Here is an 11,928-nt window from a genome sequence, read left to right on the forward strand (position 1 = left end):
ATGAAAATAATAAGAGGCTCGTGATACCACTGTTAGGTTATGATACATATGACAATTCATAAATCATGCGGAAAAACCATAAAGCCAGGAAAACATATTATTTACACATAATCATTTAGCATAGTTTAGATGCATACACTTTGTTGCGTGCCTTCCCTAGCTGCGCCCGAACCGAACAAGAACAAGTCTTTAGGACTCCAAGTGTCGTCCCTCCATAGATAGTCCACAGCACGTCCGGATCCGCCTTAAGCTTGACCAACTAGGATCGCCCTTAAGGTACTTAGAATTTTCGGTTAGTATAGGCAATTGTATGACTGAATTTTTGCTCTCAAAAATCACTTTGAATACTTGAATACTCTCTTCAAAATAATGACCCTAGGCCTTTATTTATAGAGGTATGGAAAGGGAATCGTAATCCTATTAGGATACAAATTAATTAAACTAGAATCCTAATAGAATTCTTATTTAATTAATGCATCCTTTTAGGTTTAGGAATTTAATCATTAGTTGAAACCTGATTGCTTTAGGATTCGTATAGCACACAAACACACACGCACGCACAGCAGCCCACGAGGGGCGCCATGCGCGCGCGCGCAGCCCGCGAGCTCGCAGCCCACTGCCACAAGCCCACACGCTACCGCAGCCTTGGCGCGCGCTGGGCCTGGCGCAGCCTTGGCTGGTGCGTTTGTGGCGCGCTGGCTTGCTGGGCGATGGACCGGCTTCGTGCTGGGCCTTCGTCTGGCAGGCCTCGTCCGATGCTAATTCGTACGATACGCTTCCGATTAATTTCCCGATTCCGGAATTCATTTCCGATACGAACAATATTTAATATTTCCGATTCCGGAATTAATTTCCGTTTCGAACAAATATTTAATATTTCCGTTTCCGGAATTATTTTCCGATTCCGATAATATTTCCGATTCTGAAAATATTTCCGTTTCCGGCAATATTTCCGATTCCGGCAATATTTCCATTTCCGATAATATTTTCCGATACGTACCATGTTTCCTTTTCCGGCAACATCTACGACTTGGATAATATTTTATATTTCCGATACGATCCATATTTCTGTTTCCGGCAATATCATCGTTTCCGGAGCATTCATTTCTTGCCTGTGGCGATCTCAGCTCCCACTGAAACCAAGATCCGTCGATTCCGAATATCCATAGATGGAGTATTTAATGCCATTAAATACTTGATCCGTTTACGTACTATTTGTGTGACCCTACGGGTTCAGTCAAGAGTAAGCTGTGGATTAATATCATTAATTTCACTTGAACTGAAGCGGCCTCTAGCTAGGCATTCAGCTCACTTGATCTCACTGAATTATTAACTTGTTAATTAATACTGAACCGCATTTATTAGACTTAACATAGAATGCATACTTGGACCAAGGGCATTATTTCCTTCAGTGGGCTTGGGCCGGACCTGGGCCTTATTTTTAACTTTTCGGCCCGGCACGGCACGACACGAAACAACGTGGTCCTGGCGTGGGCCCGGCACGGTTAGGCCCACAACCTGTGGACTCGGCACGAAACACGGCCCGACCCGGCCCACAACCATCTTTACATTCATACCAACCTCAATTGGTTAAATCGAGAATTCATGACACAATGTTATTAGTGCTCCTAATAATGAAGATTCTCCAATAGCTTTTTAAATGGTACCGGAGTACTAATTTGTGTTATTTATAATCCATTTTTTTAGGAAATATTTATAAATACATTTGAAACATCCATAACTTGTCTATTACTATATAATAAAAGAGACACCAGGAATGACACGTGTCAATTCCTGGTGCGATTTTTTCCCGCCAAAACCACTTTCCCAAAAAAGTGTATATGTTTTATTTTATTTTTATTCTCTACCTTTTTTATAAACTATTTATGTTGAAAACAAAATTTAGTTTATAAATTATGGCAATAATAGGTATGACGTAATAATAATTATTCTAAATTGATAATATTTTTAGTCAAATCGCGATATTAATAATGGAAAATATATCACTCAATATTTTGGTCAAATTATCATATTAGAATTTTAAATATGCATATTAGATGAATAAATTTAAACGAGTATGTTAAAAATGTTATAATTACGCAGTAGTTTGAGAAATATTCAGTTAAATATTTTTTAAAAAAAATAATCAAAATCCGTACGTGCACGGGATCTAATCTAGTTTTAAAAAACGACAGAGTAGTAAAAGGGCGTCATTCTCCACTAAATATTTGCGGGGCATCCTAAACTACTCACAAACGTTGTCCCTTTCCAACATTAAAAATCAAGTTAATTAACATTGGCCCATCCATAACCCAAGAAAATCAAACCTAAACAACATCCAACAACAGCAGCATTACCAGAAAATCCAACATAAATGAGTGCAGAGTAGAGAGCTCAGCAACAGTCATTGCCATTGCCAGCCCATACTCTCTTCAAACCCACTTTCTTATGCAAAAAGGCGCTAAAAGACAAAAAAAAGCTCCGCATTCATCTCAGATCTCCATTTTAACAAAAGCTTAATTCAAGTTGTGGGTTTTCTTTTTTCCAAATTTTGAAAAAATAGTTGGATTTTTTATCAATAAATGTCTGAATAATTAGCTCACATGAACAAACTAACCCCATAAATACTGTGAGTTCTGAGAAGATTCTTTGTTGGAGAAGTTGCTTTCATGGCAGTAAAAGAAGACACGAGAGAAAACTCAACTTCTTTTGGCTGTAAGTTTGAGGCATTGTTTTTGTCTTTGCTTGATTCTGTGTATTTTGGCTTCTTGTATTTGATTTTAATTGCATTTTTTGAAACATTATTCTTCTACTAACGTCTTGTCTCCAAGCTAGCTTAGTAGCTTTTTGGTTAGCTTTTTGGTTGGATTTTGGTAGTAAAGCTGTTCTTTTAAGCTTTGATTGTGCTTTGTAAATGTGGGTTTTTGTTAATTTTTTTTGGGTTTGATTAAAATATGTCATTTTGATCTGAGTTATATCAACATTTCCATGTTGAAAATTAGAGAAAGTTGTCTTAATTAGTAGATAAGATCTGAATTTTGATGCCCATTTGATTAAAATTTGTACTAAATTTGGAAATGGCCATCATTGCAGACTCACAAATAGAGGCTTGAATTCAATTATTGTGTTATACTTAGTCCGAGGGTGTAATTAGGTGAAAAGTTGAGCATATTTGTGCTCTATTGCGTGTTTCGGAAGGGGGGACAAAATGTTGTGTGCTTGTTCAGGAGAGCAATTCAAATTCGAAGAGGCGGCACCTCGGTCACCGGAGTCATTGGCCACCAGGGATTTCTCGGTTAGTGGGCTGTCGTCGAGGACTGGCGATTTCAAGAGTATTTCGTCAAGAACTACTGGTGATTTAGGGTCAAAATATGAAGATGCCCATGTAGATGAAGTTGAATCCACGTTGAAGGAAGCCCTGTCATTAAATTATGAGGTGCATTTTTAACTGTTTTATTGGGTGCTTTTGGTTTGATTAGGTCTAAGTGAACTAGTCTTGGGTACTTGTGGTTTGATCAGGTCTAATTTTTCTTGTCATTTAGATAATGCTATATCCTACGAGTACTAGGTTTGAAAAGGAACTGAACTTTGGGTGACTATTTGCTATCAGGAAGCTAGAGCTTTACTGGGCAGGATAGAATACCAGAAAGCGAATTTTGATGCTGCTCTACAGCTTTTCCAAGGGATTGACATTAAAACATTAACCCCAAGGATGGTGACTGGGATTTCAGAGCGCACTCGGCCGAGGAAACAAAGATCCAAGGGTGATAATTCCCTTGCTGGTGTAATGTCTTGGCATTCGGTTAGCCTTCTCCTTGAAGCCATTCTTCTCAAGTCTAAGGTTTTGGAAGAACTTGGGAAAATATCAGGTACTTTCTTACTGTATTATTAGAGGAATTGTACTTTGTATACTTTTGTCGGGAATGCATCGTAATGAGAGAAGGAATCTCTGCAGAACGGTATGATTAGTATAGTTACAATCGCTGAACTATTATCGGAATTTATCCGTATAAACTCGAGGATTTAGTTATAGGATACATTTACTTCATGTATTATACAAACTTATCATATACGAAGTATACTCTAATCTATTGTGCTAAACTGTTCTCAATGATCTGTCAGAGGCTGCTAGGGAGTGCCAAATGATCGTAGATATAGTTGAATCAGCGTTACCTACTGGAATGCCCGCAAAAATGAGTAAAGACAACAGGATGCAAGAGATGTTTCACAAGGCACTGGAATTACTTCCTAAACTATGGAAAGAAGCAGGTTGTCTTGATGAAGCTATTATAGCATATCGTCGAGCTCTTGTGAAACCCTGGAACTTGCATCCTTACAGATTAGCTAGTGCCCAAAAGGATTTAGCTGCTATATTGATTTATGGAGGAATTGAAGTGGCCCTTCCCCCTCAGCTACAAATATGTGGTCCAACTACACCTAGAAATAATCTAGAGGAAGCAATCCTTTTGCTGTTTATTCTAATTAGAAAAGCCTCGTGTAATGATATTGAGTGGGATCCAGAAATCATGGATCATCTCTCCTTTGCGCTGTCAATGTGTAATGGTTTCGAGTTTCTAGCTCAGCATGTGGAGCTGGTACTTCCAGGAATCTACAACAGAGCTGAGAGATGGTACATACTTGCACTTTGTCATAATGCTGCAGGGCAGAATGAGGCAGCTTTGAATCTAGTAAGGAAGATTACAGGACATTCTGAGTCGAAGCACAAACCCCACATCCCTTCTCTTTTGTTAGGAGCAAAATTATGCGCAGATGATTTGAAACATGCTGAAGAAGGGATAAATTATTGTCGCATAGTTTTTGAAATGGCTGCTGATGGAAACAAACATTTAATGGCTCAAGCTCATAATTTTATAGGGGTGTGCTATTCAAATGCTGCCAGAGTATCTACATCTAACTTAGACAGGGAAATGTATCGGAAGGGATCGCTCAAGTCTCTTAACAAGGCTTTTTCAATTGTGAAAGATGATCCCGAGTTGATGTTCAACCTTGGGCTTGAAAATGCTGCTCAAAGAAATCTCGATGCCAGTTTTGGGTACACCAAGTTATACTCCAATATGGTGGTTGGGAGTTCTGGGAAAGGATGGAAGCTATTGGCTCTAGTTGCTTCCGCACAGCAGCAATTTGAAGATGCCCAAGACATAATCGATATTGCATTGGACGAAACCACCGGCGTTGATCAGTTACAACTGCTGAGATTAAAGGCTGTTCTACAGATTGCTCAAGAAAATCCCAAACAAGCTATAGAGAACTATGTACAACTGTTGGCAAAGATTCAAGCAGCAAAGAAACATAATACTCAGAGTCCGAGCTTGGAGGTATGTGCATGTTCTGATGTTTGCTTAAGCAATTAGTAGATCACTTCAAGTTTAAGCTAGCATCTGCTGGATTTCTTTAATTATTATTTATTGGGTTTTAAAAGACATTCAAAAACTTGTATCATGCGACCATAGAAAAACTTGTCTCATGCGCCATACATGTTCATCATTTGATTCTCAGCATGGAGGTTATTTTATTGGAGCATGTGATATTTTATTCAAGTAACCAAGTGGTACATTTTTTTGAATCTAAAATATAAATATTAAGTAAGATTTGTTAGCATATCCATGTCATATTACTGACAGAATAATATTTTTCCTTGTGTATCAAATGCTTGATTAACCGTGTAACAGGCAACAAAAATGAAAATTTTGGAGATGGAAGCATGGCAAGATTTGTCTAACTTGTATACAAGGCTTGAGTCATGGGGAGATGCTGAAATTTGTGTGAAAAGAGCAAAGTCAATAAACCTTTACAGCCCTGAAAGTTGGCATGTAGCAGGTAAGTCATGACTCATGAGTCGTCGAAAAGATAGTCAGGTAGTCCAGACCGATCAATTAGGTTTTGGTCATATTTGGGTGGGTTTGTCATTGGCCCTGTTTTAGGTGAGGTTGGTGAAAGACAGGGTGGGTCATATTCAAGTTTATAGGCCATCTTCATAATAATGATTCGATTTAATTCGTATTAATTATCTTGGTTGGGGCTAGATAAATTTCGGTTAGAGTTTAAAATGTGGTTGTGTGGGTTAGTTAAGGTCTAAGAGACAACCAAGAGAATTGACTAATATCTTGGATATTATACAGGTGTGCTGTTCAAGGCTCGATCACTACACAAGGAAGCCCTAGTTGCTTTCTCTGTCTCGCTATCAATAGACCCAAATTATGTTCCTGGATTAGTTTCAGCAGCGGAAATGATGTTAGAAGTGGGTGCCTCTTCACTTCCTATAGCCAAAAGTTTCTTAACGAATGCCCTACAATTAGAGCCTACAAATCATGATGCTTGGTTGCACCTGGGATTGATTTTAAAGAAACAAGGCTTAATACTGCAAGCTGCTGATTGCTTCCAAGCTGCTTGCGAACTCAAGTCCACAGCGCCAATTCAACCCTTCTTATAAGCTATTTTCATATCCAATGAAAGCCTGGAGTTAGACAGGCCTCTCAAATTTTATCCGCAGCAGGAAAGTATAAGTTGTCTTGGTAAGTTAATAAAGAATAGGAATCTAATGTATCATATCAAATTCGTCTTGGTATAATGTATAATCACCTGATGGTTTTGTACAGAGCTGAAATTTCAAGCTGCACCAGTAGTTCAGTATGTGCTATGTTCTCTTGTATGTTGTAAACTGGCCTGTATCTTTTATATCAAGTAGGTATTTCACTCGGTAACTCTCATTATAGCTGCTATTGGGATTAGCTGATTGTTTCAATTTTCAATTTTCAATTTTCAATTTTCAATTTTCAATTTTCAATTTTCAATTTTCAATTTTTTTTGGGTACTATTTAGAATTGATGAATGTATTTCAAAAGCAATCAAGCTTGATGCAGTGATCTAACTTTCTCGTACTCCATATTTGTTTCTGTATTCCCAAGCTTGATTTTTTTTACTTTTTCATTAAAGAGGCATTGCAATGACATTTCCCATGAAGAAAAATAAAAAACAAATGTTGAACAAGTAAATATAAACAGATAAGTTTTGGACGCAACGGTTGCATATTTCCATACATTTTGTCAAGATAACAGTTTTTACGATGTAAAGAGCATAATGAAATATTTACATCAAGAACAACAAACACAGAGAACAAAGGCTTTTTATGTACACTAGTCCCCATCTGAAACCACACCAGTTGCTCAAAATCATTAAGCTGCCAGAATACGTGCTCACACTCCACAATATATCATCAAATTCTTCAAAACTGGACAAAAGATGATAATAAAACGGTAAGCAGGCGTGAAATTGCCCTAACAGCTAGAACGCAATAAAAATATAAGATACCACAACCGTGCCCTATGCCTGATTTAAAACTAGGAAAACAACCGATCATGAATCAGCATAACTAAAATGCCATTGTCTTCTTAAGCGGGACACATGAAATACTCCCATGTAGTACTTTTCAGCTGGAGGGCTGACAGAAAACTTAATCAAAATAAAATAGTTAAGAGATTGTAGGTTTCCAGACAGATTAAAATAACTAAAGGTCGTTAATTATTATATTCTGGAGTATGTCTTTTTGTTGTTAACTAGACTCTCTAGTTAAAAGGAAATAAACCTCAACTCCTCAAGTTCCAAAGGGCGGGCTTCATTTTCCTCTGGCATTCCAATTTTCAGATACTTTGTACTTCGTATAAAACATGAGTGAAGTTCTAGATATTGGCAGGAGTGCAGGACCCTAGTTCAGATTTAAAAAACTAGTATCGACTCCTCACAACTCCTCTAGTCTTACCACCGCTTCTGCCATGAACCTTTGTAATCAACTCTGTCAAGTACTTTTACTGTACTTGGCACCGTACTATAATACCACTCTTCATTCAGGAATAATGAGCAATGCAAGATCAGTAACACGAACTGGTGTCAGAAGTCAAATTACTGATCATTTGAAGAACGCATACAACCATCCATCTTGTTTTCATGCTCAAAGGCTGTTTGGTATGAGCCTATGAGGTAATCGACAGAGGGAAGGCAATCTAGAATCCTAATTCCCTTGGTTGATGCACTTTGAAAATCCCTTTCCCCTCATAATTCCCCAACTCCTTCCACAAATTAGAAGGCGCACCCGGTTGTATGTAGTTCTACATACAACTGACATAAAAGCACATTTTACCTATTTAAAAGCACATTTTAACAATTTAAAAGCACATTAACGATTTAAAAGCACATACTTATATATCGCCCGTTTCTTTTACTTGCAACACTTTGTTTTTTATCTGTAAAAATATGTTTTAAAACTGTAAAAAGTGCTTTTAATTTGTAAATATGTGCTTTTAAACTATAGATTTTATTTTTTGAGGGGTTAAAAATATAAACCGAACCGGTTGCATTTAGTTGTACATGCAATCGGGTGTACTTTCTACCAATTGAACTCCCTCCGTCTTAATTCTCACCTACCACTTGGTACTAAACAGAGCCACATAATCCATACTTCAGAGGTATGGCAAATCCAAGGGGTGCATAAGATGACTTTAAGATAAGCACAGAAGAAAAACACAGACTGCCACTGGAGTTCAGACCAAATCCCAAGGCTTCTAAAAATATGGCAACAAGTTAATATCTTCATACAAAGTCAGCCAGTCTACCGGAGTACACCCTTGTGGACCTTGTAGCCCTATCTCAGGTCAAACTGCTTCATCTGGATCCGGATCACTCATTGTAGTGACAACAACCTATTCCACTTGTCATGGGAGCCTTACTCGCGAATTACTAATAATACACAATGACACTAAAAGTGAAAATATTTTGTAATACCGGCGGCACATAGTTTTATTTTTATATGCAGAGTACATCTAGTATTCAATTGATACTGTAGACAACTGTATTAAAGGGTTAGACATTTCACTTACAATGGTTGTTGAATAGTTGTTGGTCAATGGTTATCCCATCTGCCACTGCATCCAAAAACCAAATGAAATTATTGTAAGACGATCATTCTGATGATAACTACAGAAGTCATGGGAAAGTTAAATTATACAGGGTTCCTCGTCATGGGAAAGTTAAATTATAATCTAGTAAACAAATGAAAAATTACACAGGGTTCCTCGCCACGGGAAAGTGAAACTATACAGGAAACCTCTGCATGTGAATAAAGTTTTATTTCTAATAACCACAAATATTTAATTATGCCCTAAGAAATAATACCTTAAGACCTGGTTCACCCTTATTAGTGTTCCCAGACTGCTTTTCTTTTGCTGCCTGTGCACGGACAGCTCTCCCTATAGCAGACTGGTCAAATTCCTGTTGCCTGCATTTAAATCAAAGTTTTTATGAAGCTCTATATAGCATCAGGATGGTCTTTTCCACTAATATTTCAAAATTAAGCAGAAAAACGAAAATAGAAAGAGACTGAAACAGCGTGAAAGAGCAGTAAGATAAATACGAAAAGACCCCTCTTATTTCTATACATCACGTAATTTTGAATAATACCGAAATTTTGAGCAAACTATTTAATAATAAAAATAATAACCCCTCTTATTTCTTTTATTTAAGCTTTAATAATAAATAAATAAATAAATAAAAAGTAAAAGAATTTCATTGCTCGGGATAGCCATTCATGTAATTGTTAAAGCTCCTTAGGGTCTTGAAGGTCTGTCAGCAGGGTAGCTAGTAGCTACCAAGATCAATGTTGTAGATTATATCCCTTATAGAAGTTGGTTAGCTGATATCCATTTTGTTATAGGATATTTCCTATTCGTAGGCCGTGGATTAAGTTTATAGATTCTATGCCTTAATATTCCTGCCAATTTCTAGACGAGGAGGAAAGATATGACTTGGCGGTAGGGTCACCTTAACATGGCTTCTGGAAGAAATCAAAGAACTTATAGAGAGTATTAGGTAACACTAGGCACGAGCATGCAGTGGTGCACAACTAGCACAACTACTCGTGTACACCCCTACATATTAGTAGTGTGGAACTCTTAGGACTAATTTAACATAATTAATAGTGAACTGCGTATCCTTACTTGTACAGCGTACTGCGTAGTAACACTGCGTCGTGCCACTCATCCATAAATATTCCCAGCGGCTGCAAATGTTTGCATGACTAGCCGGTGAAGTACACACTCTCGTATTGAGCTTCAGGGCTGCTCTTGTTGACACACCACACCGATATGCCGATGTTGTAGCTTTTATGTGCGACGGAATTATCTCAATTACTCCCAAATTGCCCAAAATGAAACCCTAGCTTCTCTTCGTTGTAATCTAGGGCCTAGACCAATAGCTACATAGGATATAATTTACTAGTCATATAGCCTCTTTATAAATAGAGATTTTCCTAAGTTTGTAATTAGAGTGAAAAAAGTATGAATGAGCTTTGAGCTTGGAGAATGGGACCTTAAAAAGGTTTATTTGGTCCTTAAATCAAATAGCCAAATGTTATGATTATGGTTTAAGATTAAGTTCCTTATTTGCTACTTTAATGTTTGTTTGGTGCTTATTTATCTTCGCTTATCTCTTGAATCACTTACTTCCTTATTTCCCTTTCCCTTCCCCTTCCCCTTCCCCTTCCCCTTCCCCCGGCAAATCAATTCAAGCATGATATTAGCAGATTGTATTGACCGAATGGTAAAAATACACTGGTCGCCAATAAAATAATGTCAACTATACTGTAAATTTTAAATATTGGATGACTCGTACAGAGGATCTAAATCAAGTTCGATGAATTATTGTGAAGCTTGTGGAGCATTGAAGGTCTGCCATTAATAACGCTTTTTCCCAATTTTTTGTTTTCTATAAAATTCATTCACCTTATTCTCACATTTGAGGGAATCGTGAAATTAATTATACAACCTAAACAGATCCAGTCTTTCAAATAGGATAAATCGCACCAAGTCAAGGTATAAAAATCGAAAATTGATCATCACAATTAAACTGGCAACTCCAAAAATAACAATTCATAAAACTAAAGAACATAATCAAGATCAATACATGCTGTTTATAATTTATTTATTTTTTAGAAAAAATGTTTGAATTCTGATCAAAAGTAATAATCACCTTTTTTGGGCAGCTTCGGCGGCTTTAGCGCGAGCTTCAGCCGAGGCTAAGCGGTCCTGCTCTCTTTTCTGCTCCTTAACCTCGCCGTCGAAGCATGAACACGCGCTTCCCATTCTCTCTTATCTCTGTATGCCTGTAGACTGTAGTCGTGCACAACTGCTTTTACTGCTTGTGGGCTTTGGCTGGTTCACCCGGGTTATGGAAGACCGGAAAACGCAGGAAGTCCCACTTATTTTTTAACTTTATTACTCCATCCCTCCCACAATTAGAGAAGTAAAAACCCAAGTCTGTTTTCGTAAAAATATAATATCAAAAAACATCAATGAAATGGTACATGTTTTAATCGGAATGGTACTTTACTTTTTATGAAATGATATTCTTTTTAATGAACTGGTACATGTTTTTATTGAAATGGTACTCTGTTTAACGAAATCGTACTCTTTTTTAATGAAATTGTACTATTTTATAAATAAATGGTACTCCCTCTATCTCTTTTTGTTCTTTACATTTTCCTTTTTGGGTATTTCAAAATGTTATTTACATTTCCTTTTATATTATCACATAAATAACTTAGTATCAAAATTTGTGTCCAATTATTATTTTAACCAATTAAATTCATTAGGTCATTTAATCTTTCACACTTTTTCATTGGGAAATTAATTTTTTCACATTTCCCAATATTAGAATTTTGATAAAAGTGAAAACATTATAAATAAACGTAATTTATCTTGTTTAAATAAAAAATTTGAGGAATCTCGATGCAAATAAATTAATCGTTAAAACGCGTGAAAAATACCAAACGTAAAGAACAAAAAGAGACAGAGGGAGTAGATATTGATTGATTAATTAGGGGAAAGTTAGATTATTTAGGTGGAAACCAAACTTTTAAAG

The 11,928-nt window shown here is 36.9% G+C and overlaps 2 protein-coding genes across 2 annotated transcripts; one reads left to right on the forward strand and one right to left on the reverse strand.

The window, feature by feature from the left end:
* The first annotated feature begins 2,247 nt into the window (after window positions 1–2,247).
* On the forward strand, window positions 2,248–6,722 carry LOC110786181 (protein NPGR1). The gene is made up of 6 exons (XM_021990714.2): window positions 2,248–2,715; window positions 3,094–3,436; window positions 3,611–3,869; window positions 4,123–5,336; window positions 5,691–5,838; window positions 6,141–6,722. Exons 2-6 carry the CDS (start codon window positions 3,209–3,211, stop codon window positions 6,449–6,451), a joined length of 2,160 nt encoding a protein of 719 aa, XP_021846406.1. The 5' UTR covers window positions 2,248–2,715; window positions 3,094–3,208; the 3' UTR covers window positions 6,452–6,722.
* Window positions 6,723–6,987: 265 nt separating this feature from the next.
* On the reverse strand, window positions 6,988–11,248 carry LOC110786175 (uncharacterized). The gene is made up of 4 exons (XM_021990708.2): window positions 11,038–11,248; window positions 9,187–9,289; window positions 8,892–8,936; window positions 6,988–7,249 (listed from the first exon to the last, which is right to left on the reverse strand). The coding sequence occupies exons 1-3, from the start codon at window positions 11,148–11,150 to the stop codon at window positions 8,922–8,924; spliced, it is 231 nt and encodes a 76-aa protein (XP_021846400.1). The 5' UTR covers window positions 11,151–11,248; the 3' UTR covers window positions 6,988–7,249; window positions 8,892–8,921.
* Between the last annotated feature and the right edge of the window lie 680 nt (window positions 11,249–11,928).

The sequence above is a fragment of the Spinacia oleracea genome, chromosome 3, assembly GCF_020520425.1.
Source record: "Spinacia oleracea cultivar Varoflay chromosome 3, BTI_SOV_V1, whole genome shotgun sequence".
In the NCBI taxonomy this organism is placed as follows: domain Eukaryota; kingdom Viridiplantae; phylum Streptophyta; class Magnoliopsida; order Caryophyllales; family Amaranthaceae; genus Spinacia; species Spinacia oleracea.